A 27,380-nucleotide genomic window follows, 5' to 3' on the forward strand; every position below is an offset into this window, starting at 1 on the left:
TCTTTCTTATGCTGTCTGTCTAGTTTTGGTATCAGGGTAACAGTTGCTACATAAAATGAATTGGCATGTGTTCCCATGTCTTTTGTTTTTCTTGAAGAGGTTGTTTATAATTTGTATTAATTCCTTAAATGGTTGGTAGAATTCTCCAGTGAAACCATCTGGGCCTGGAGATTTCTTTTTGCAGACTTTTTAAATTATAAATTCAATGTCCTTAATAGTTATAGGGCTACTCAAATTATCTATTTCATGTTGGGTGAGTTATGGTAATTTGTACTTTTTAAGGAATTTGTGTATTTCATATAAGTTCTCAAATTTATGTGTGCAAAGCTGTTCATAACATCCCCTTGTCATTCTTTTGATATCTGCAGGGTCTGTAGTGATATCCTCTGTTTCATTCCTGAGTTTGATAATTTGTGTCTTTTTTCTTTTTCAGTCTTTCTAGAGGTTTATCAATTTTATTGATTTTTCCCCCCAAGAAGCTTTTTGTTTCATTGATTTTTCTCTAATGTTTTTCTGTTTTCAATTTCAGTGATTTCTGCTCTTATTTTTGTTATTTCCATTTACTTTTAACTTGCTTTTATCATTATATTTGAAGTGAGTTTCTCATAGACAACATACGCTTGAGTTGTGTCTTTTGATCCACTTTGCCAGTCAAAATACAATGCTTTAGACCATTTATATTTAATGTAATTATTGATATGTAAAGGCTTTACATCTGTCACTGTACTTTTTATTTTTTGTTGTGTTTTTTATTTTTGTTTTTCCTGACTTTCTATGGGTTACTTGCATATTGTTTTGAATTCCATATTGATTTATCTATATAATGTCTTTGAGTGTATCTCTACATAACTTTTTGACTTGTTGCTCTAGGTCTTTAGTTATAGTTGTTATAGTTAGTTATATAAATGTAATATACATGTTGCATATATAATATACTTTATGAATGTATAACTTATCCCAGCATACTGGTAGTGTCATTTTACCTGTTCAAGTGAATTGTAGAACCCTTATCCCCCTTTATGTCTCTTTACCTTCTCCATTTAAATACTATAATTCTCTTAAATATTTTTTCTTCATACATTTAGAATCACATTGTACAATGTTGTAATTTTTGTTTCCACCATCAAACATAATTTAGAAAACTCAAGAGGAGAAGAGAAGCCTATTATATTTACCCATATTTTTGCTTAGCTTATTCTTCCTTCCTTCCCAATGTTCCTATACACTTTCTTTTATAATTTCCTTTATGTTTAGCCATCCTTTTATGAAAAGTCTGCTAGTGACAAAAATCTTTTAGTTTTCCTTCATGTGAAAATGTTATGATTTCCCTTTCATTCCTAAGGATATTTTTTCCAGGTACAGGATTCTGGGTTGATAGTTCCTTCCTTTCAATACTTGTAAAACATAGTGTTATTTCCCTTTGGACTCCATGATTTCTTATGTGAAATCATTGTCATTCAAATTGCTTTTCCCTTATAGGTAAAATGTCATTTTTTGCTCCCTGTTTTCAAGGTTTATTTCCTTTGTTTTTAGTTTTCAGGAATTGAACAGTGTGTCTTGGCATGGATTTCTTTGGGTTAATCTTTTTTTCAGTTTCATTTGTTTTTTTTAAATTTTTTTTAATGTTTATTTATTTCTGAGACAGAGAGAGACAGAGCATGAGTGGGGGAGGGGCAGAGAGAGAGGGGGACACAGAATCCGAAGCAGGCTCCAGGCTCTGAGCTATCAGCACAGAGCCCGACGCGGGGCTCGAACTCACAGACTGAGAGATCGTGACCTGAGACGAAGCCGGACACTCAACCAACTGAGCCACCCAGGCGCCCCTGTTTATTTTTTAAAATAACAGTTATATTGATATATAATTCATGTACTATACAATTTGCCCTTTTAAAATGTACCACAAAGTGGTTTTTAGTATATTCGCAGGATTGTACAATCTCTACTATCTAATTTTAAACCGCTTTTGTCACCCCCAAGAGAAACCCTATATCTACTGGTAGTCACTCTCTATTTTCTCTCCTCTAATCCTTGGAAACCACGAATCTACTTTCTGTCTCTGTCTTTGCCTATTCTGGAGATAGATGGAGATTTATGTACATCTGTATAGATATATCTATGGAGATATATATTTTACATATGAAAATTATATACCCATACATTTTTGTATATCTCTCTCTATATATTTTATATATATCTCTATAGAAATATAGAGAGATATATAGTGGTGTCACATAAATATAGTCCTACAGTATGTAGTCTTTTGTAACTGGATCTTTTCACTTAGAATGATGTTTTTGAGGTAGCATGTATAAGCACTTTATTCCTTTTTAATATCAATTAATATTCTGTTATATGGATATACTATATTTTGTTTATTCATCCATCAGTGAATGGACATTTGAGTTATTTCCACTTTTTGGCTCCCACAAATAATGCTGCTGTGAACATTTGTGCACAAGTTTTGTGTGGACACATGCTTTCATTTCCATTAGGAGTGGAATTGCTGGGTCATATGGTAGCACTATGTTTAACTGTTTGAAGAATTGCCAAACTCTTTTCCAAAGCAGCTGCAGCATTTACATCCCCACCAGCAATGCATGAGAGTTCCAATTTCTCCCCATTTTTGTCAATACTTGTTATTATCTGTCCTTCTTACTATAGCTATCTTAGTGGGTATAAAGTGGTATCTCGTTATTTTGATTTGCATTTCCCTAAAGGCTAATTATGTTGAACATCTTTTCTTATGCTTATCAGCCATTTGTACATCTTCTTTAGAGAAATACAGATCCCTTGCCCATTTTTTAATTTGTTTATTCATCTTTTTTATCATTGAGATGTAAGAATTCTTTATTCCAGACACAGGTCTCTTCTAAGTTCTTTGCAAATATTTTTTCTTAGTCCATGGATAGTCTTTTTACTTTCTTCCTTGATAGTATCCTTTGAAGCACAAACATTTTAAATTTTGATGAAGTCCATCTTATCTACTTTTTTCTTTTGTTGTGTGAGCTTTTGGTGTCATATCTAACAAGTCCTTTCCTACTGAAGGTCATAAAGATTTATTTCCATGTTTCCTTTTAAGAATTTTCTAATTTTAGCACTTATATTTTGAGTTAATTTTTGTATATGATATGAGGTAGAGGTCCAGATTTATTCTTCTGCATTTGGATACTCAGTTGTCCCAGCTCTATTTGTTGAAAACCGTCTTTCCCAATTTAATTGTTTTGGCACCTTTGTTGAAGCTTTGCTCAACTTCTTAAGTCTGTGGGTTTATGCCTTTTGTCAAATTTCCAAAGTTTTCAGCTATTATTTCTTTGAGTATTTTTTAATGTCACTCTCTTTCTTTTCTCCTTCCAGGACTCTGAGGACATGAATTTTAAACCATTTGTTAATTCCATGAGACTCCATCCATTCATTTTTTCAATTTACTTTCTCTCTGTTGTTAAAATGGGCAATTTCTATTGCTCTGTCTACAATTTCACTGATTCTTTCCTCTGTCTCCTCTACTGAGAGAGTTGTTGAACTCATCCACTTAGTTTTTTATTTTGATTATTGTATGTTTTAGTTCCGAAATTTCTTTTGGTCCTTCTTTATGTCTTCTATTTCTTTGCTGAGACTTTCTATTTTTTCCCTGTGTTTCAAGTGTTTTTGTAGTTGCTCAAAAGTGTTTTATGTCTTTGTCAGACAATTCTAACATCTCTGTCATCTTGGTTTTGAAATCTATTAGTTGTCTTTTGTTTTTTTAAGTTTATTTATTGAGAGAGAGAGAGAGAGAGAGGCAGAGAGAGATGGAGAGCGAGGATACCAAACAGGCTCTGTGCTGTCAGCGTGGAGCCAGACCCTGGGCTTGATCTCACGAACCATGAGATCATGATCTGAGCCAAAATCGAGAGTCAGATACCTAACCGACTGAGCCACCCAGGCACCCCAATTAGTTGTCTTTTTTAATACAGTTTGAGATCTTTCTAGTTCTTGATATGATGAGCAATTTTCAACTGAGACCTAAACATTTGGGGTATCATGTTATAAGACTTTGGATCTTATTTAAATATTCTGTTTTAGCTAGCTTTTTCTGACAAAGCACTGGAAGAGGAAGTAGGGGTGGGCAGCAGGCTCCACCTCATTACTGCCAGGTTGGAGAATAGTCTAAGTTCCTCCATTGGCCTCCACTGACACCCAAGAAGAAAGTCTCTGTCTCTGTCTCACATTACTGGCCAGCAGGGATGAAAGTCTGGGCTGCCTACTTAGCTTCTCTGACAGCAGAGGATGGGAGGTAGGGTTGGAGCACGTTGTTATATAGGCTGGTGAGGGTGGGAGTCTGGGCTTTCCACTAGGTCTTTGCTGACTTGAGTTGGGGAACGAGGGGAAGGGGGGGATCCATGATTTTTTTCTGTAGTTTCCACTTTTCCTTAGTTTTAGCAGTTACTGTCTAAATGTTTTTGTTTTTGTTTTTGTTTTATCTCTCATACTACCTCTTTCCTGGTTCTTCAGCTAAAGAGAGCAGTATTTTGTGGGGGATTTTTTTGGTGTGTCTGAACCATTGGCGTTTCCAGGTTACCAGCTCCTTCAGTTTCGAGTCTGGGATATATGAGGCAAAAACAAAACCCTGGGGAACTAACTAGCGTGTTGTTCCTTGAGTCCTGAGGGCACCGGCTGGCCTGCCTTCTCTCCATCTTTCAGAGTCTCCTTATGTTTGTTTTATATGTAATGTTTAGAGTTTTTAGTTGTACCTACAGGGAGGAATAGGGTGAAAGTAGGTCTACTCCATCTTCCCAGAAGTAGAAGTCTAAGTAGACCTTTTCATAAATAGAATCATATTTTAATCACTAGGGGATATTAATAGTTAAAGGAACTTTGAAGTTAATCCTTTTAACTCCCTAATAACTCTCTAATTTATCGTTTTTGTACATTCAAACTATATAGGGGGTTTGCTTCAAAGGAAAATGCCTATAGATTATTTACACATTTCTAACTATTGACTATCACTGTCCTCTTTTGAAATTTGAATTACATTCTTCTAAATATCACTTAAAAAATTTTTTTTTCCCTTGATGTCAGTCTGAAGATATTTCAATGGAAGGTAATTCCTTAAACTGTCCACTATTAAAGAATATAATGAGAATTCCCACATCTTTCAGAAGTGTAAGGTGGGAACATTACTCAGAAGCATTCTGTTTTTTAAGATCACCTGTATCTAAAAGATTATTTTACTTCTTTTACTGTGTTTCTATACGCTCACCAACAATTGCCTATTAAAGATATTTAACAATTTTTGGACTTTCAAACTTGTAATTTTTATTCAATCACCGTTCCTCCTTCTCAAACATCTGTTCTTTCATATGTATTAACATCTAGTAATAGTATCTTTTATTGCCTTCTAACTATCTGCCAGGCACTCTGCTAATGAGCTCTTAATATACTTTATCTTATTTAATCCTGTTTAAGACAAGGAAGTGAAGCTCAGAAAGACTGAATTGGAAGCATTCAGAAGAGGTGAAGCCAGTATCACCATACAAGCCCTGTGCCTCCCAGTTTCATGCTTGTTTGACAACGCTACGCCTGACAGAGTGAGCATCTTTTCCTTCCAAGGGGAAAGCTTATAGGTAGGTTTCTCAATGTATTTTGTAATTTCTACCATTCTTTGATTTTTATCCTCTCCAATTTGTTCACCTAAAAAAAGAATTAATACAGAAAATTTAAATATGAGGTATCTGTAGTAGGGTTGGGGGTTAAAATCTAAGGCATTTACTGTTTTTAAGTGTACGTTCTTAAAAAATATGGACAAAGTTTTACTACATGAGCTTTGCTGCTTTGTATTCAGGTCTAAAGAGAAAACACTGCTGGGTAGCTGCTATTTCATGTGCACACTGTGCAAAAGGATTAACAGGTAACAGGAAAAGTAAAATAAAATAAGCCATGTTAATAAGCCCTTCTTAATGGTAAGAAGATTTACTGTTTAAAACATGTATTTTTAATCTAACCTAGAACGTAGAGACAAAAAGGCTATACGTGCAAGCAGCTCTTCATTCAATACAGAGCTATTCATACTAAATTTTAATGCACTTTCATTTAAGTTTCATAAAAGTGTGGATATTTAATTTTCTTAGTCTCAATTTCACAACATTTGATGATCAGTATTTTTTTATTTCAAAAGATTTTGGTCAATAAATCCTCTTACATACACTAAATAATACTTCACCTTTTAAAATTAATTTCATTTACTTCCAAGGTATTATTCAGGTGAATTCCTGACTAATTGCTTTGTCAGTAGTTCTTTACATCTGTCATTATTTGCTAAACCTTTACATTTAAAAAGTATTCCTGTTGTTTTTCCTTAGCAAAGTAAATTGCAGAAACCACACATCCCCTGATTTGCAAGGATCAAGGCTCCCTTGATGTCCCAAAAAAGTCCCATGATGGGACTTTTCAAATGCAGAAATAAGCTCTTTTTGTTATTTGGATAAATATATGTATTCTGGGTAAATTTTCCTGCAGATACACTAACCTACATTTCGGAAGGTTTACATTAAGTTGTTTTCTTAGTAATATACTCCTATCTGGAGACCTCTTTTGGTGCGTGCTCCTGTATCTAACTGCTATCAAATTAACATTAGAAAATGTTGGAATCCTAATTATGAGTGTCTTAGTTATGTAAAATATTTTTTCTTCGTATGTTCCATTTCCTAATGATAAAAAATAGTCCTTCTAGATTCAAAATTTAAGTGAAATAAATTGTTTTGTAAAATGACTTGTTGCAAATGAAAACTATTAGCAAGTTTGTTACCAAATAAGCTTTATCAATGTAAATAAAAAAAAACTTTCTAGTATTGGTACTATAATTTTACCTCCAATAAGCCTGGAAGGCAACAACTGCTACACATTTTCAAAACATAATATATACAGCACTTACAAATAGGACAGTAAAAACTGCCGGCATTTTACACACGTTGATCTTATGAGGAAGGATATTATCAGCAGCATCATCACCATGGGTTATAATGATCATCTAGGTATGCAAATTTAAAATAAAAATACATAGGAAATTTATATATAAGAATAATGTTGGGAAAGGAACTGTTATTTATCAGTTCATTGCCATTATTATAATTGAGTATAAAAACATCTATGTCTCCCATTTTGGATTATGCTCTGTTTAGAAAACAGAAGGCATTTTAATTTCTCATGATGGCTGCTTACAAAGAGGAGGGCTTCTTATTTCTAAAAGGAAGACACTGGTTTTAACATACACCTGGACATGTAAAACTTAATTTTATAAATCCTTTAATTTTGCATAGAAAGCAGTTGACATGCTAGATACAGCATACCTCAAAAGTCAATCATGCAACATTCGCAGGCAGCCCTCTGCCCATATCCATCTACTGAAGTCGTTCCTGTTTTTTACCAGCAACGTTGGAACTGTATTATTGGGGGATATGCGGCATGTTCGGTGTTAAATAGGCTCCCGGGGCAGGGCTGTCACTTTGGAGATTATCCGGAAGTATGGAAGTTCGTCTGGGGTAGGGTCGTCACGCTTAGGAGGCCCTGGACAGCCCCTAAGCGTCCACACTTGCAGGGCCATTTTTGGTGGAGGCCTCACGGCGCAGAGCAGCCGGCTGCAGCGCGGCTTGAGCCACCGCTGGCGCGCGCCGCCGACCGCAGGTCAGCGGACCTAGCAGGCCCAGGCCGCGGTTTTCCCCGCCGCGCCGCCGTTGCCTAGGCGACCGCCGCCGAACGTTCCCGCGGCGGGCCCCGCCCCCCGGCCAATCGGACCAGCGCTCGTCCGAGCCCAGATTCTCTTTGTTCCGCAGCCATTTCAGGCCCCGGACGGGAGGCAGCGCCGCTTCGGCAGAGGGCCCGAGCGCCGGAGGCCTCTGGGATGGTGTGGGACCGGGTAGGTGGCGTGAGGGTGCGCGGCCCCTGACTGGAGGGCGGGAGCGGAGGCAGGCTGTTCCGAAGCTGCCTGAGAGGCCGCGGGGAGAGGCGCCCGACCCGCCGCCCTCCCGGCCGTTTGGAGCCCGGCGGCGGCGGCGGCGCGGTTCTAAGGCCAACAGCTGTCCGGCGGGACGCCGGCGGCGGTCGGGCAGCGCCTCCTCAGGTGTCCGAGGTCGGCCTGGGGGCCAGTAAGAGCGGCGAGGAGGGGAGCGTCTTCTCGCCGGGGAGCTGTTACACCGCGGCGTTTGAGGGCCTTGGTGCCGCAGTCGGTGCGCCAGGACAGCTGCTTCTGCCGGTTCTCGGCGCTTTGGGGCACTGCCTGCCTCTGCCCCGGATGGCCCGTCTTTGTCCCCCGCCCGTTCCCCTTTGCCCGGGTGTCCCAGGCCCGCACACGCCTTCCTCTCCACGCTCCGCTCGGGCGGATCGCTTTCTCTGGGCGGTTCTTGCCCCTTGTGGCCTCTTGGCCTCACGACATATTTACATAACTTCAATGTTAGTAACTGCACGGGCTTTGCGTGGGCTTGTGTTTTTTTCACTTCCACCCTTTTGTACTTCTCCCACGCGAACACGCGACAGGGAACAGCTGCCGAGGAGCAGACCAGCTACCGCAATTAAGCAAAGGCTTTCTTCCTTTAAAAATGATCGCCTATTTGTCTCTTGATGTAAAAACCAGCTGCATGTGGCAAGGACTGCTTGCTACCTAAATCTAAGTCCGTTTTCTTAATCACTAATTAGTTTGGTCCATCAACAGATTTGGATGTAGAAATGTAAACTTGGCGGGATTCACAAATTGGTTTTGACAGTTGTTTTAAGAAGCTTCATAACAATCCTACCTTGAAACAGTGATGACTTCATTGATGAGTTTATAAATGGTAATTTTTTTAGCCTAAAGAAAAGATGTCTATAAAAAAACAAGTTGTCTTGTCTAATCGGTATTTGGAAATACAAGGTTGTAAAATGGCTATCCTTGAAAGGCTTATTTTCATTTAGCGTAACAAAAGTTCCTTTTAGATTTTAACTTTCCCTTTTGTATCAAAGCTTTCATACTAGAATGGCAAGTAAGTTCCACTTACTGAAGCAGGGAAGTATTCAGTCTTGGGGGAGAAACGATTTTGTTTTCCACTTGAACCCTGCCCTGCACACCTTTCTTCTTGAACAATGACTCCACCAGGTTGAAAACTTGCAGCCGCAAAAGGAGAATGTTAGTTTGAAGGTGCAGATTTCTCTTTTACTCCCCAGCATATGCATTCATAAATGCCTAACAGTTTACCAGTCCAGTTTTTACATCACCTGAGTTAATGTTAGCCTAATGAACTACTAGTGCTCCATTTTGTTTTTCCTAAAGGGGCCCCACCTGGGTCACCCTTGAGGTTACATTTTTGTCCCAGGCATTCAGGGAATTATTAAATTCCTCCCACAGAAATACCTATAAAAATGTTTTAAAGTAATCAAGCTTATTACCAAAATATGTTATGAGCAGGATAAGATTTTGGAAAAAAATACACATGATTCTGGTTGTAAATATTTCCATTATCAACACTTGATACTGTATTCATTGTTTTTATGACTAGTTTTTCTTTTTTATATAACGTTAAATCCATCACATGAGCTCAAGTTTTCTAAATATTGTAAATGAACTTCACTGAAATGTAAATGTACTATATTTAGAAGAATTGCTTGCTTTTATCCATGTTGGAATCTGCAAATACTGTTTTTAAAAGAAATTTGATTAATAAAGGAAGGCAAAACAAGTAACAAGTCATGAAATAAATTTATCAAATGTAAACCGCAGAGAGGAACACAGCAGTAAGTGGGAGTTACGTTTATTGCCTGGAGTATAAATTGTGACTGTTTTTTCCTGGAGTTGATACTTGAATTTATACTGGTGCCAAAAAGGTCTTTCTCCCAGAAAAACAATTTGGTCTACCAGCAAATGGGTGAGAAAGCTGAAAGAATGAAAGTGATTGATAAACTGATGATTGTTTTCAAAAACAGTGGAGAATAATGCCATCTTCAAAAATCGGGATCAGAGACAAAAAATTCCCCAAATGTTGGGAGTCTTTCTTAATTGGTCCCGTTCAGCCAGTGTCGCGGCGGATATCCAGTGAGTGTTGGCAGGTGAAAGGAGTCTCCTGGGTTGCAGGGTGAACTTTATGATGGAGGACAGGCATAGTGGTAACTGTATAGATTTGTAGTTCTGTGGTTGAGTGTTGGTGTAGGAGAGTTTCTAGAAGCCTCCGTTCATTTGGTTGCCTCAGGCAGGACCTCCTTACTAGAATTCTTTGAAGTACTGAAAGTGGGTGTAATAACTAAGAATGGTTAAATGAGTCTCAGTGATTAAATGAGATATTGGAACAGGAAATAGGGATGCAGATTTGTCTTGGAATTTTCTGGAGTGGATAGAACCCATACAGGAATGGTGGCTACATCTTGTTCCAAAATAGCACCTGATGGCAGAACAAATAGTTGAACTCAGAACTAAAAGAATACCTAGAGCTAAAAGAAAGCTGTTAACTGAATGACCACAAGATTGGAGTTGACATTTGCCTTTTTAATAGTTAAAATTTAAAAGCAAAGCAAATCTTCAAATGTAGCGGTTAGGAACAGGAGCTCTAGAGCCAGACTCCTTGGATTCAAATGTTGGCACCTTCTGAAATCATGTGTGGACTTGGGCAAGTTACTTCATTTCACTGTGCCTCAGTTTTTTCATCTCATAATGCTGTGAGGATTAACTGAATTAATTTGGTAAACTCTTAGAACGGGGCCTGATGTGGTAAACACTCCATAAATAATAAGTGCTATTATCATCATGATCATTGATATTTTAGAAAATAACCCATCAAATTATAATCACTAATATCTAGACTTTGAGATAATTGCTGTAAACCCATTGATATATTTCCTTTCAATATTTTTTCTCAGTTTATTTGATTTGTACATAGTTGAGACTTTACTATATGAATAGCTTTTTTTTTTTAATGTTTATTTATTTTTGAGACAGAGCATGAACGGGGGAGGGTCAGAGAGAGAGGGAGACACAGAATCGGAAGCAGGCTCCAGGCTCTGAGCCATCAGCCCAGAGCCCAACGCAGGGCTTGAACTCACGGAGCGTGAGATCGTGACCTGAGCTGAAGTCGGACGCTTAACCGACTGAACCACCCAGGCGCCCATGAATAGCTTTTCATTCTGCTTTTTCACTTAGCAACATTAGCATTTTCTCCTGTTAATTTGTTAGCACTTAAAATTTTTTTTTATTTTAAATTTTCTTTTTTATAAGTTTATTTATTTATTTTGAAATAAGAGTGCACATGAGCATTGGAGGGACAGAGAGGAGGAGAGAGAGAATCCCAAGCTGGCTCCTCACTGTCAGTACAGAGTCCGACACGGGGCTCAAACTCATGACCATGAGATCATGACCTGAGCCAAAATCAAGAGCTGAACACACTCAGCCAATTGAGCCACCTAGGTGACCCTGTGAGCATTTTTTAAAAATGACCTCATAATGTGATTTTCTCATAATTAAACAATGTCCTAGTGGACAGTTAGCAAGTTTCTAATTTTTTTTTTTTTGGCAGTCTAAGAAATGTTACTATGAACATCCTTGTACATCAAACAGCTTCTGTGGTTTAGCTTATTTCATTAAGATAGATCCTCCAAAGGGAAAATACTGGGTTGGAGTATATGAATATCCAAAGCTCCCATATTGTTTTTACTTAAGAAAATTTAATAATGGACTTAAAACTGAGGAGCACAGCATTTATTGCCCTTATTGCTTGAGATGGGAAGGAAGAGGGAGTGAAATAACATTTTTTCCATATACTATACCAGGCATTATTTGTAGGTATTTATCATACTTTTTTACTTTTATATACATGCTGCTCGGTATCATAGTTCTTTGTTACACTTGGGAGTTACCTGTAGATAAGCAAGTACTTTGCCCATGGACTCAGAATGTTCAAGGCTGAATCTGAGTCTAGATCTACCTGATTGCAAAGCTCATATCCTTTAATTGTAAAATTTCATGTAATATACATATTCAGAATCTTATGAATATGTACACATTGAATAAATACAGAACCTTGTGATGAATCTTATAATTCACTATAACTTAGTGGATCTACACATTATGAAGATAGTAAACTTGAGCTGGAGGTAATGAATGGGTAAATTACAAAGTTAAACCAGAGAGGCCTTAACTATCTGCATATATTTTACAAAAGGAAAAGATATCCTTACCTGAAAGTAATGTAATGAGGTGTACCTGAATGGTTTCTAAAATGAATGCAAAAAGTATTTGTGGTGAAACACTCTTTGTAATGACCTCAACACAGATAGGGGAAGAAAAAACAAATCCATCAAATTTGGGAGATCTGTATAAAAAGTGACAATGGCCTGGGTGACTCAGTCGGTTGAGCGTCTGACTTTGGCTCAGGTCATAATCTCACGGCTCCTGAGTTTGAGCCTCATGTTGGGCTCTGGGCTGACAGCTCAGAGCCTGGAGCCTGCTTCACATTCTGTGTCTCCCTCTCTCTCTCTCTGTCTCTGCCCTGCTCACACACACTTTCTCTCTCAAAATAAATAAAACATGAAAAAAAAAAAGTGACAATGGCCTATTAAGAAACCAAATTGAAAAACAAACTTAGTAAAACCCCTGCCAAACGAAAGTCTTAGTAGAGAAATAACAAAAAAAATAGTAATAATAAAAGATACTCCAGTTAAGGAGAATAAGACTACAAGCTGTAGGGAATTAATTATATGCTGAAAAGTGAAGGGAAAAAGTTAACTGCATTTTATAGTTGACCATGAAGGACTCTGAAGCCTTTAATAAAATAATATTCAGCAGAGCCTCTTAATCCTCAGGTATAGAAGTGGCTGTCATAGATAAAATGGTCCATCCCAGAAAGGCCAAGTTTCCATTGCTTTTGTCTTTACTAAGGAAGGGATTAGAGTAGAGAAATACTTCACCAAATCGTGACCGTACTCAATAAATAAACGATTAGGAATAGGTGGTATCCGACAAAACTATAAAGAAACACTTTGAAAATTGATCACTATGCTGTCATTAAAAATAGTATTTTTGAAAAATAATGACATAAGAGTAAACATGGTTACTTTTAGCTGGAGCATAGGAAAACAGGAAAATGATGAGAAAGATGGCAAATTATGAAGGATTGATTTTGTGTGCCATTTATTCATTTACTAAACATTTTTTAGTGCTGGGATTGTCCCTTGTCATTTAGGGATTTACATACTACTGGAGAGAGAGATGTGAAGAAAAAAGTGTAACAAAGTGTAGTTACAGCTTTACAGTATAAATCTGTGGCCGTATCTAGCAGGGCTAGTAATAGAGTTCATGCAGGGAATAGGAGCAGCGCTTCAGACACTGTCAGCAACGATAAGGACCTACCGTGTTCTTGAAACTGCAAGCAGTTCAGGGGCCCTAAAAGATACAGAGCAGGAGCCCATGAACTTTTTCTGTAAAGGACTAGACAGTAAATATTTTCTGCTCTGTGGGCCAAACCACCTCAAACGTAGTGCAAAAACAGTCATAGTATGGAAACTAATGGGTTTGACCAGTAAGACTGGTGGGCCTTAAATGTCTCTAGTAGATAGTAGAGGGATTTGAGGAAGAGATAACCTACTGGGCCTAGCATGAGCCATAGGAAGATTTGAAACAAAGAATTTGTAACATTTGTGTGAATCATTAAGAGCGGAATGAATTAGAAAAAGTTTCTTTCTAAGCACTATAAACCATTAAGAAAAGAGAAGAAGGGGCACCTGGGTGGCTCAGTTGGTTGAGCGCCCGACTTTGGCTCAGGTCATGATCTCGTGATTTGTGACTTCGAACCCCGTGTTGGGTTCTGTGCTGACAGCACGGAACCTGCTTTGGATTCTGTGTCTCCCTCTCTCTCTGCCCCTCCCCCAGTCACTGTGTCTCTCTGTCCCTCTCAAAAATAAACAAACATTAAAAAAAAAGAGAAGAGAAGACAACTCCGTTTCTTAACAGCCAAATTCACAAAAGAGGGGCGCCTGGGTGGCTCAGTCTTGGTTAAGCGTCCGACTTCAGCTCAGGGCATGATCTCGCGGTTTGTGAGTTCGAGCCCCGCGTCAGGCTCTGTTCTGACAGCTCACAGCCTGGACCCTGCTTCGGATTCTGTGTCTCCCTCTGTCTCTCCTCCCTCACTCATGATCTCTCTCTCTCTCTCAAAAATGAATACACATTAAAAAGATTTTTTTTTTATTTTCACAAAAGAGAATCTCAATACAGCTAATGCTCTGCCCCACCAGTAGAGAAGTGCAAAGTAAAACGGCGATATTTTGTTTGCCATCATACTGGCAAAAGTGAAAAAGTTTTGCTAGTGTGTATTGACAAGGTTGTAGTGGAAACTCCTACGTTGAGTAAGTCAGTAGAGCCATTTTAATTTTAAAGCAAAAACATTTTGACACGGCAATTTCCATTTCTTGAAGAAGCATGGGAATGAGTGTATCGGGGTCCTGTTTGTTCGAGAATGTCGGTAGCCACAGAACCTCCAGACTTCCAGCCTGGAAGTTGCCTGCACTCCAGTTCATAAAAGGGTCTATATATGTCTTTTTAAAAAACAAAACAGGGGCGCCTGGGTGGCGCAGTCGGTTAAGCGTCCGACTTCAGCCAGGTCACGATCTCGCGGTCCGTGAGTTCGAGCCCCGCGTCGGGCTCTGGGCTGATGGCTCAGAGCCTGGAGCCTGTTTCCGATTCTGTGTCTCCCTCTCTCTCTGCCCCTCCCCCGTTCATGCTCTGTCTCTCTCTGTCCCAAAAATAAATAAATGTTGAAAAACAAATTTAAAAAAAAAAAAAAAAAAACAAAACAAAACAAAACACTAAAAATCCCTCCTAACTCTTTATACCCTTCTACTGTGCCCACTGGAATTTACAGTCCTTTATCTGCAGAATTCGGTCTCAACCTGTTCTTAAACATTTCCTTCACTTCCTTGCTCTTCTGGAAAGCTGACTTTTTGCACTGTGCAGTCGTGGGTGTTGTTTTCTATAGCCCTTCTAATCAGTGTTTCTAGAGGTGGGAAAGATGTCTGCCGTGCAACTCCTTGCTGCTGTCAGACTCTTCTCCCTTCCCCCTCCCTAAAAATCCTCAGATTATATAATCCATTACCCCTCATGGTGGTTATTAACTGTTGATAGTATAATTGCTATCCGTGACCTCCAGATCATTCCTCTTCATTCTTCTATTATTTTAGCTCCAGGTTCATTGCCCCTCTCTTCAGTACTGCCTCAGTCTTTATATTGAAATTGAAAAAAATGTACATATGTGGTCTTTCCAATATCCTGGCCTCTCATTCCTAGACCTTTCCTCCAGTGCTTGTCTATCCTATCTCAGTCACTCACTCCCATAGTGACACCCTTCTGCCTTGTCAGTAACTACAGTCCTTACGTAGTTACAATTTTATGTGTTCTATTTTGTGACCCCACTTTCTGTTTTTGTAGTTCACTCCTTCTGGTTAATATCTCAGCCCCAACCATCTTTTGACCCCAGCGTAATCTCCATTGTATCGGTCTTGTTATTGTTTCCCTGCCACTGGTGCTCTTGATATTTTCACTCCCCTTCTTAACCCGGCTGAAATTTCATGGTTAATCTTTTTTAATTTTTTTTTTTTAATTTAGTTTTGAGAGAGTGAGCGCATGCACGTGAGCAGGGGAGGGGCAGAGAGAGAGGAAGACAGAAGAGAGAGCCTGATGCAGGACTCAAACTCACGGAACTGTAAGATCATGACCTGAGCCGAAGTCAGACGTTCAACCAACTGAGCCACCCAGGCACCCACAGTTTATCATTTTAATCACTCCTTTGGATCCACTTCCTTGCTCTTTGCTTGTTTGGTAGAAACACAGGCCTACGTAAAACCAATTCTCTGCTTTGTACCTGCCATTATGCAACTTAGTATAGCTGGAAGAAAACACACAACCATACCTGACCACTTTACTCAAGGGGACCCTTGATGCTGCCTGTTGGTTGCACTGTTTTCTTAGTCTGTTCACTCTTCTATTCCTGTATGACTATTTCATATCTTCTCTTTTTCAAACCTTCGAATCTCTTTTCCCATCCTCACTTTTAGCTCATACGTGACCTTGCTTCCTGCTTTGCTAACAAAATAGAAGCAATCAGAAAACTTACACAGACTGCCAGCACCCTGTGTACCTACCAACATCTGTGTCAGTACTTGCTGTCTTCCTGCTTATTACTTAGGTTAACTGTTCATGTTCTTGTATCTGCTTTTGTACTAGATCCCATCCTTGCTCATGTGCTCAAGGACATTAATTCAGCTTCTCTCCTTCCACATCATGTTTTTCCTTTATTGAATTATGTCTATCAGCAAACAGACATGCTATTATTTCTCCCAGTATTTAAAAGCAAAAATCTTGATCCACTCCTCACCACCTGTTTCCCCATTTGGGGGGTTTCCTTTGCAGCATTATTCCTTGAAAGAGTTGTCCGTACTTGGTAATGCCAAATTCTTCCCTTTTGTAAACTACACCAAACCCACTCCGATCAGGCTTTTGCCTGCCCCATTCCTGCTGAACGGGTCATGTTCTCCAGTAACTTCCATGTTATCAAATGCCATATGCCATCGATTCTGTTCATCTTACTTGGTCTATCAGCAGCATTTGACAGGGCTGTTTGTTCCCTTATCCTTGAAACACTTTCTTTGCTTTCCAGTATACCACACACCCCCTGCTTATCTTCTGCTTCCTTCCTGGCCCCTTGTAATTCTCCTTTCAGACCTCGTTTGTTGAAGAACCCAGGGCTCAGTCCTTGCTTTTTGTTGTCTTGTTTTTCCTATCACTTCATTCATAATTTTACTCAGTCTCATGGCTTTAAATACCATGTAAATGCCAGCAACAACCAAACTAATTCTAGTCTCCTATGTACAGCTGCCTCTTCAACATCTCTACCTAAATGTCTAATGATATACATCAAACTCAGCATTTCCAAACTAAACTCCTAAACATCTCCCCAGTACCTACTCTACACATAGACTTGCCCCATTTGTATCTGTCAGTAGCCACTCCTCCTCCCAGTAGCTCAGGCTGAAATCTTCGAGTTATCCTGGACTTTGCTTTTTCTGTGACTTTTCACATCCATAGTTTCAGGACAACCTGTTTTTTCTATATCATCAAAATATATCCAGAATTTTACAGTGCCTCGTCCTCTCCACTACTATCACCTTGATGCAAGCTACTACTGTCATAAATACTGTTTAAATAGGTTACTCAGGTGTCCCCATTCTACCTTAGTCCTTCCCGATAGTCTTTTCTTAATACAGTAGGGAGAGCTAGTCTTTTGCAAATTAAGACAGTCCCAGTCACTTCCTTATTCAGAGCACTGCAGTGGCTCTTCTTTTGATTCAGAGAAAATCTAGTCTTTACAGTAGCCGACAAAACTTTTTATAATCTGCCCAAACCACTCCCCTTTGTCCCTTACCTTCTTGACCTTATTTCCTATTACCAGTTTCCCTCTTTGCACACTGGTCTCCTTGCTCTATCAAAAACATTTCAGTCATATTCCTACTTTGGGACTTTTGCTTTAGCTACTGGTTCAGCTATCTGGAATCTGCTTTTCCCAAATATCTACTTGGCTCACTGGCTTTACTGTCTGGTCTTTGCTCAGATGTTACCTCCTTTGAACACCTTCTTTTTTTTTCTTCTTCTTTTTTTTTTTTTTAATTTTTTTTTTTTTAAATTTTTTTTTTTTTTTCAACGTTTATTTATTTTTGGGACAGAGAGAGACAGAGCATGAACGGGGGAGGGGCAGAGAGAGAGGGAGACACAGAATCAGAAACAGGCTCCAGGCTCTGAGCCATCAGCCCAGAGCCTGACGCGGGGCTCGAACTCACGGACCGCGAGATCGTGACCTGGCTGAAGTCGGACGCTTAACCGACTGCGCCACCCAGGCGCCCCCTTTTTTTTTTTTAATTTTTGAGAGAGAGAGAACAAGCATGAGCAGGGGAGGGGCAGAGAGAGAGAGGGATAGTGAGAGAACACCGAGCAGGCTCTGTGCTGTTAGCATGGAGCCAGATGTGGGGTTCGAACTCAGGAACGTTGAGATTATGACCTGAGTTGAAACAAAGAGTCAGACACTTAACCGACAGAATCCCCCAGACACCGTTTTTAATATGGTATCCTACCTTCTCCCACCCCTGCCCCTTATCCTGGATTCTTTTATTTTTTGCATAGCTCATACTACCTTTTACACTGCTATATCAGGAGTCAGCAAGTTAGAGCCCCACTACCCTCTGGCTTGTTTTTGTACAGCCTGTGAGCTAAGAGCAGTTTTTACATTTTGAAGTGTTGTAAAACAAAAATAAAGAATTTACAACAGACATGTGCTCTGCAAAACCTAGAATACTTACTATCAGGCCCTTTGCAGGCACAGTTTAATGGTATATTCTGTTTATTTTCTTTCTCTTCCCACACAATTGTAAGCTCCAAGAGGGCAAAGGTCTTTGTTTTGTTTATTGCTGTATTTACAGCAGCTAGAACAGTGCCTAGAATACAGTAGGCATTCAGTAAATATCAGTTAAATGAATGAATTGCTTGTAGTGGTACAAAATTATAAATAGGTTAAGTATTCAAGAACTCATACTGCAATTAGTAATGAAGTAGAGTTATATATAATGAGTAGGAAAGCAAAGGCATATTTTAAAAGAATTTTTTAAATTATTTATTTAAGTAATCTCTGCACCCAAAGCAGGGATCATATGCTCTACCAACAGCCAACCAGGCACCCCTAAGTTTTATAAAACAGAAAACATTACTTCTATAGAAACATATGTATTTAGATGCACAAAATAACCGCTCTATAAGCTTATGCATCAGGTGAATATTAGAATACCTCTGGGGAGGAGATCAAGGTTAGGAGAGATACTTGAAGGGAGCTAGAATTTCATTCATATTGTTTCCTTTTTTTGTATACAGTGTGAAGCAGTCACATGTCTATTTTTCATTTAAAGATTTTTTTTTTTTTTAAGAGAAAGGGAAAAAGAAAGAAATAGGTACTAACTAAACCAGTAAGAGGAAATAGTAATGCAGTGGAAAGGGAAGAAAATGTTGCCTTTCTTAAATACTGTATTTTGCCAACAATCTGAATTAGAAGGAATGAGCACTCTGAATACTGAGGAAAACATGCAAAAGTAAAGACTCTTGGGTAGGAATAAGCATAACATCAGGGAACTGCCAGAAAATCAACATGGAACATAGTGAAAAAGGATCAGAGACTACTAGGAGATTAGTTCAGAGAGAAGCAGGAGATCAGATTAGTTACAACTATGTAGCTGTGGTAAGGATATGAGGTTTTATTTTAAGTGTGATGAGAAACCATTGGAAAGTTTTGATGGTCAGAAGATGTGATTTAATTGCAGCTTTAACATGGTCATTTTTGCTGCTTTGTCTCAGAGAATGGGCAGTAAGGGAACAAAACAGAAACGTAGGGAAACCTATTGTAGTAGACCATTCTCTTGTAGAACATGGTGGTTCCCAGACTAGGGACATGAGAAGTGGTCAGACTCAGAGTGTATTTTAGAATATATTCTGATACCCCTGGCTGATGATTTGGATGTGGGATATAAAGGAAATCAAGGATGGTCTCTTAGTATTTTGGCCTAAACAATTAGATAAACACTTATTATAGGCAAGTGGAGGAGAACTAGGTTTGAGCAGGATGAGGAAAAGAATCAAGAGTTGTGTTTTAGCCAGTGAAGTTTAAGATGCCCATTTCACAAACAAATGAGTATGTCTTATAAAATATTGGGTGTTTGAGTCTGGAGTTCAGAGTGCTATTTAATGGCACAGACTGGATGAGGTTATGTATAGGTAAAGAAAAGAAAGGGATATTTAGGGGTAGGAGAGCCAGCAAAGGAGACTGACAAAGAGTAGCCAGTGATACAAGAAGAAAACCTGGGAGATGTGAGGCTGGGAGGGGAAAGAGTGGTTGCCTGTGTTCAGCACTATGGAGGGATTGTGATAAGGCCAAGAAATTGTTGGGTTTGGCAAAAAGGAAATCTCCGTCTCATTGGAGTGGAGTAAAGATGGGGAGATGGTGACTGTACACAACTTTCAAGATGTTTCTGTGAATGGAAGGAAGTGGATCAATGGAGTAGTAGTGGAGGATGAATGGAGTCAAAGCTGTTTTTTTAAGACCTTATTTTAAAATAATTTTAAACTTAGAGGAAAGTTGTGAGAATAATTTAGACAGTTCCCATGTACTTACAGCTTACCTGGATTGACCGGTTGTTTACATTTTGCCACATGCTTTCCTCCCACTCCTACACACACACACACACAATTATTTTTTTGATCATTTCAGAGTAGGCTTTATACATCTTGCACTTTTACCCCTTAAGTACTTTGATTTGTGGGTCTTAAGAGCTGGGATATTCTCTTCTAAAACCACATAATAGTTATCAAATTCTGGAAATTTAGGGTTTTTACAGTCTATATTACAGTTTTGTTGCTTGTCCCTATAACATTCTTTATAACATTTTTTCCTCCAGTACAGGATCCAGCCCGTGGTTTTATATTACATATAATTGTCTTTTTTAAACAGTTTTGGTTTTTTTTTTTTTTTAATGGAACTTGACCGTTTTATCCTCTTAACTACCCCTTGGTTAATTATTCTTTCTATGACCAATAAGTGGCAAGACAGGAGCTCAAAGTCAAGCAGAGGAACTCCAGGGTTTGCACTCTTAAGCTCTGTCTTAAAATGCCTCTCAAGTGATGCACAGAAAAATGTGAAATTCCCTGTTTGAAGTGGACAAATAAGTCAAAGATACAGATCAGAGGCAATGATCCTTATATTGAAAGAGTGATTGTAACTTTCTAGATCTGGATTATACTGTTTTAATGGTGGACCAAAGTTTAATATATCACCCCGATGAGCATTAGGACAGAGAGAAAAGCAAGAAAAGTGAAGATATTTAAACTTTGTATGTGAAAGTTATCAGACTTTGGTATAAATTATATGTTTTCAGAGTTCTTGGTGCTAATGTTTAGAAAGGTAAAATAAAATGCTTGGATTAATTATTTTGTGATAGAGTTCAGTTGGCACTGTCTGGTTATAAAGAGTTCTGATCTGTGTTTCAGAAAGAGTTTGTCTAAGCTCATAAAATGCTACCTGTCAACCTTTATTAGAAAATATTATGAGACGTAATTTAGGGAAAGAGCATTAAACAGTGAATCATTGAAACCACAGGTACTCCAGAACAGGAACTAGAATGCTCCATTGGCTTTTTAGTTGAATAATGCTTTTACATAGTTTCTGTTACAGTTTTAAGGAGATAATGGGTAAAAACTTGTGTGGGATAGAAACCCAAGTTATGGTGAAAATTTTTCTTTGGCATTTTCAATTAAAGATTGTTCTTACTATTGAATGTGATTTCTGTAAGAAGTGACCTAAGCCTGACATGGGAACCCAAGTATTTGCTGAAAGAATCAAATGACATGTAACTTAGTAATCCCGCAACTACATTTGAACAGTTGAGTTCAATACAAGTTTCCCTGAAGGCTTGGAGAATTTCAGTAGCAAGTATAAAGGAAAGAAGAAAGTCTGGCTTTTGTATGTGGAATATGACCAGACTGATTGTTTATAATCAACTAAATGTTTCACTTCTAGAAGCTGAAAGGACCACAGTCTTTAGTTGCTTTATAGGTGAGGAAATGAACGAAATGAGTAGAAGTGATTTGTACAGGGTCGTCCAGCCAGCTCTTCTTTCTGCAGAGAAGAACTGAGACAAACATGTCAGATCTCTACCACTCCTTTTTTTTCCTGATATTATTTTGGCTCTTCATGGCACAGAAGAGTTAAAAGACCCATGGTCAGGGGCACCTAGGTGGCTCAGTCAGTTAAGCGTCTGACTTCAGCTGAGGTCATGATCTCACAGTTTGTGGGTTCAAGCCCTGCATCGGGCTCTGTGCTGACAGCTTAAAGCCTGGAGCCTGCTTTGGATTCTGTGTCTCCCTCTCTCTCTACCCCTTTCCTGTTCATGTTCTGTCTCTCTCAAAAATAAATTTTAAAAATATTAAACAAACAAACAAACAAAAACCATGGTCAGAGACAGTTTGTCCCCAAACCCCATGGAGTTAACAGTGGTTTTTTGTTAGCTCCAGAAGGGCTTTGGCTGTGATTCAAGTGTCTATCGCCCATCCTTCTCCTGACCTGACACTTTATCTTTCCATAGGTCAAGGATGAAATAGTGGAGAAACTGTAAAGGTTAGGAGGTTTTTCTGGACTCTTACTTCGGCGTAAATAGTAAGCTCAGATTCAAGAGTGTGGTATAGTAGTTTAAGGTCTGAGGTAGGAATTTGATGGGGAAGCTTAAAAGCCAGTAGAGAAATAAAATGCTGAAGCATAAAAAGGAAAAGACTGTAATAAAAATCCTAGCTTTACTTGCCCCTTACATCCTAGTGGGCTAGAGGCTTTTGTGTTGGTGTCAGTATTTGCTGATCAGGGACACAGCAGGCAATTTTTATTTATAAAACAGATTTGGTACAGTCATACTCCCATGAGATTCTAGTAGAGTTTCATTTGCTCAGCAGGCAGGACAAAATTGTGATCTCAGGTAAAAGTATCATTTTCTGAATTGTGGAAATACAAACTCCTGGCCATCTCAAATGTTTTGGGTCGTGTTCCTCACATGCCCCACCACACATTGAATTATTGAACTTAATAACAGAAAGAAACCTTAGGAATTTTGTTTTTGTAGTTTCCAGCTATAAAACCCTGCATGTATCAGTGGTTAGTAAATGTTGGCTTATTGATTTCATTTCTGGAGTTCCTTTCTTCTAGAATATGCATACTACTCCTGTAAGAATACATAATGAAGAGTTGACTGGAGATTGTGTATTTTATTAACTGTAAATAATAATATGGATTATTTGCTGTATGAAATTTTTTTAATTGTAATATATCATGTGACTTACAGATTTGGTTTCTGTGTACCTAACCCTACTCCAAGGAAATTATGTAGGAAAAGGTTTTTTTATAATAAATAAATAACTTTTTTTTAAGAATCACTTTGGGGGGCGCCTGGGTGGCGCAGTCGGTTAAGCGTCCGACTTCAGCCAGGTCACGATCTCACGGTCTGTGAGTTCGAGCCCCGCGTCAGGCTCTGGGCTGATGGCTCAGAGCCTGGAGCCTGTTTCCGATTCTGTGTCTCCCTCTCTCTCTGCCCCTCCCCCGTTCATGCTCTGTCTCTCTCTGTCCCAAAAATAAATAAACGTTGAAAAAAAGAAAAAAAAAAGAATCACTTTGGTGTAGGGGTGCCTGGGTGGCTCAGTCAGTTAAGCGCTTAGTCTGACTCTTGATTTATGAATTAATTTTAATGTTTATTTATTTATTTTGAGAGAGAACATGCACATAGGAAAGGGGGAGAGAAAGACAATCCCAAGAAGGCTCCACGCTGTCAGCCCAGAACCAGACACTCAGCTCAGTCTCACAAACTGAGGTAATGACCTGAGCCAAAATCAAGAGTCAAATGTTTAACTGACTGAGCCACCCAGGCATCCCAAGAATTATTTTCTTAAAGAGTAAAATAGTATATGACACAAATGATTGAATAGCAAAGTAAAAAGTACTAGAACTCTAACCTTTATCAGTTTAGTATATGCTCAGTGACAAATTTATTTGTAGAATGTACTTACTTCTGCAGTTAGAATTTTCTTTTTTTTTAATTAAAAAAAATTTTTTTTAACGTTTATTTATTTTTGAGAGAGACTGAGACAGAATGCGAGTGGGTTAGGGGCAGAGAGAGAGGGATACTCAGAATCCAAAGCAGGCTCCAGATACTGAGCTGTCAGCACAGAGCCTGACGCCGGGCTCAAACTCACGAGCTGTGAGATCATGACCTGAGCCGAAGTCGGGCGCTCAACCAACTGAGTCAGTCACCCAGGAGCCCCTGCAATTAGAATTTTCTTATCATACATTAGTAAATTTTGCTTGTAATATTTGTAGTTATGATTAGGGAGGGAATCTATAGAACTTACTGCCACAGAATTTTTAAGAATCATTGTAGAAGAATTATAGACCCTCTTTTCTGAGCTATATTTTAATTTGCTTTTGGCTTTTACATTTTCATGAGATTTTTTTCCTTCTAGTTCAGTATAAGGTTTAATCAAGCTATTCATTGATTTTTTCTTAAGTCGTATTTCTGGAATTATGTGCCAGTGTTTTGAAAAATTATGAAGTTGATGAGAGGTGATTGGAATTTTTTTTAAGGAGTTTCTAGGTCCAATGTGGGGCTTGAACTCACAACCCTGAGATCAAGTGTTGCATTCTCTACAGAGTAAGCCAGCCAGGCACCCTGAAACTTTTTTTATATTAAGCAAAATTTTGGTATTCTTGTTTTAAATTTTGTAGTAGTCTTTTCTGTATATCTTTTCTTAGTATTTAAACAGTTAAAAAAGTTCTAATATTAATTTATCATAACATAAAAAATTTTCCACACATATAAGATATTTAAACTGTAATCAAATTAATTACAAATGTAGAAATCATAATAATTTCCATTATCTAGGTAAAAGTAAAATTTCCATTTTTTCTCTGAAACTAGGTGTCTGGGGTTATAAAATATCTTTGTTGGTATAATTCTTTTGCTTTGCAGAAATTGAGTTTTTTTCCATTGGTAATAAAGATATTTTTCTTCATTTCCAATATCCTCTCTATATCATTGTGTCTACTCATTTTAAAGGCATAATCTGGGGGAAAGTTCTGCAAGTACATCAATTTTCTGTAACTAAGATTTAACCCTTTAAGTGCCACAACCTTTAAGCATTTTCATATAAAACTTTCTAAATTATATTTCACACGTTTTTGCCTTTTTAACAAGTAAAAAAGGTGTAATTTAAGCTCTTTGATGATTCTTTTTTTATTATGAATAGCAAGCACTGTATCATAATATGGTAACATTCCCTGGGATCTTTTGCCCTGTCCTATTTATGACTTCCAACACTTACACTTTTGGAGATCATTATTATTTATTTTCATTTTAAAGGTAATTTAACCACAGCAGTGAAATTTTTTTGAATAGAAAGGAAAAAAGGCTTATAATCTTAACCCTCTAATCTGCTGCTAGCTTTTCATTGTTTCCTTCTGGTCTTTTTCATTTAACAATTCTGACTTTATCTTATACATATGTTTTACTTATGTGTTATTGTTCTCTACATACAACTTTGATTAGTTTCTTTACTTCCTAACCATAAACATTTTCCATGTCATTACAGAAATTAACTTTTTTTTTTAATGTTTATTTATTTTTGAAAGGGAGAGTGTGAGCAGGGGAGGGGCTGAGAAAGAGAGGGACAGAGGTTCCGAAGCAGTGCTCTGTGCTGACAGCAGTGAGCCTGACGTGATGCTCGAATTCACTAATCGTGAGATCATGACCTGAGCTGTATAGTTGGATGCTCAACTGACTTGAGCCACCCAGGTACCCCCTGGGATTACTTCTAATTCAACAATAAATATATGGGTAAACATTCAACTGTTCAGTTATTATGCAGTTATTAAAAAGATGACTGGGGCCCCTGGGTGACTCAGTCAGTTGAGCGTCCAACTTCAGCTCAGGTCATCATCTTGCTGTTAGGGAGTTCGAGCCACATATCAGGGTCACTGCTGTCAGCACCACTTTGGATCCTCTGTCCCCCTCTTTCTCTGCCCCTCCCTTGCTCACACATGCTCTCTTTCTCAAACATAAATAAACATTAAAAAATAAAAGAATCCCAGGATTAAATCTTTGGGAAACACTTTTTTTCCTTTATTTAAGATTCTTAGGATATAGTCTAAGAAGTATAATCATGAGGTCAAAGGTTATTAAAATGTACATGGCTCTTGATACAGGTTGCGGAGTTGATTTCCAATAGGTTATATTAGTTTACCTTCAATAATCTGTTGGAGGTGATTCATATCTTCAGCACCATAGGGTGTTATTGTTATAAAATTATCTTTGTTAATTAGTCTAAAATTTTTACTTCATTACATTTATTGATTATTAATAAGATTCAGTATTTTCCAGGGTTTGTTTACTATTCTGTGAATTTTCTTTCATGTATTATCTGTTTCTTCTAAAACAGTTTTCCAGATAATTAATATATTACTGTCTTGTTGCATCATCTCACTTTGTATTTCTCTAACATGGGAGGAGCTCCCTTTATATTTGCTCATATAAGACATGTGTTTATCTTCCATACTTGTAAATAGTGGTGCCTCTGGAAATGTTTAAGAGATATTGTAAGTTCTTTGACATGTGGACTGTCTTAGTCTTGGGAAGCCAGTATTACTTGAAAGCTAACATCATAGTGAGGGTAAATTGCCACTATTCCTACATCTCTCACAGGTATAAATATGAATGAAACAAATATGAAGCATTTTTTCCCTTGATGACAGCAGAAGCAGTGATTGCTATTGTTCAGAACCAAAATAGTATAATTTGGAATAGGCAAATTATAGGCAAGGGAAGGGTAGAAGTAGATGAATAAGGAATTCTGTGTCTGGAAAGAGGAAGTACACCTGAACTGGCAGCTGGCTTTATTGGTTTTCTCTGTTTTCCTACTCAGTTTATTCTCCACCCATTTTGATACATTCATTATACTCAGTATCTCCCAGAGACTTCATGTTAGCTCTCAAATTTACTCTCGTTGTTCAGTCTAAGGAAATTGATTTCCACGATAATCATCAGCTTCACTATACCAACCCTACAGTTCCTAGAGAACTCCTTAAAAAGTTTAGTTTCTTCCACTTAAATACATTTTGAGAATAGCTTGTTATAATATAACATTTAATATATAATCATGTGATTATATCTATAATATTTAATATTTCTATTATAATTAAGCTCTTTTGGTTCCAAGGAAGAGAAACTCATTCGGATTGTCTTAAGAGAAAGGGAAAGGTTTATTTTAAGTCATTTGTGGAAGTCGAAAACCATCAGAAAACACGACAGCTCCCAGGAGCAGTTACTTCTCACTCTGGTGGACCATGTAATCTTGCTCAGTGCGTCCCTCCTCCTCTGTGTGCTGTCCGTTCTCCTTTCTGCTCACTTAGAATTTCTGCCCCTTTATAATTTTGTCTTGGCATACGGAATCTAATGATGGCCACATCACTGACATTTTAGCTTCTTTGAGCACTGGTAAATGATCCTAGTGCTTTCTGTTCATATTTCTGAGAAAGGAAATCCACTTGATTGAGCTCACCTTTTTATGCCAGGATTCATCATATGGAAGGTCACGTACCCAATCTTGGTTTAATCAGTTGCATTTAGGAAATGCAAAGTGTCAACCTTGCCATTAGACCCAACACTTAGGCTTGGCCATGGACTATCCAGTTCCCTTTAGAGAAAGGGTTTGAGTTTACTGGTAGATACCTATCAGAAAATCGGTGTAGTATGCAAAAATGAAGGAGGAAAAGAACTTCATAATA

The 27,380-nt window shown here is 38.2% G+C and overlaps 1 protein-coding gene across 2 annotated transcripts in view; it reads left to right on the forward strand.

The window, feature by feature from the left end:
- Positions 1–7,814: 7,814 nt before the first annotated feature.
- The window catches only part of TNPO1 (transportin 1), a 96,164-nt gene continuing 76,598 nt past the window's right edge, over positions 7,815–27,380 (forward strand). For both annotated transcript variants that reach the window (XM_047087829.1, XM_047087837.1), the window contains exon 1: positions 7,815–7,888. In XM_047087829.1, the coding sequence (XP_046943785.1) occupies positions 7,874–7,888 (15 nt within the window). In that variant the 5' untranslated portion in view covers positions 7,815–7,873. The remainder of the gene's footprint in view (positions 7,889–27,380) is intronic.

This window comes from Lynx rufus, unplaced genomic scaffold (assembly GCF_022079265.1).
Source record: "Lynx rufus isolate CCGP_SWC_20201006 ecotype Redwood Valley unplaced genomic scaffold, mLynRuf1.p SCAF_1, whole genome shotgun sequence".
Classification (NCBI taxonomy): Eukaryota; Metazoa; Chordata; class Mammalia; order Carnivora; family Felidae; genus Lynx; species Lynx rufus.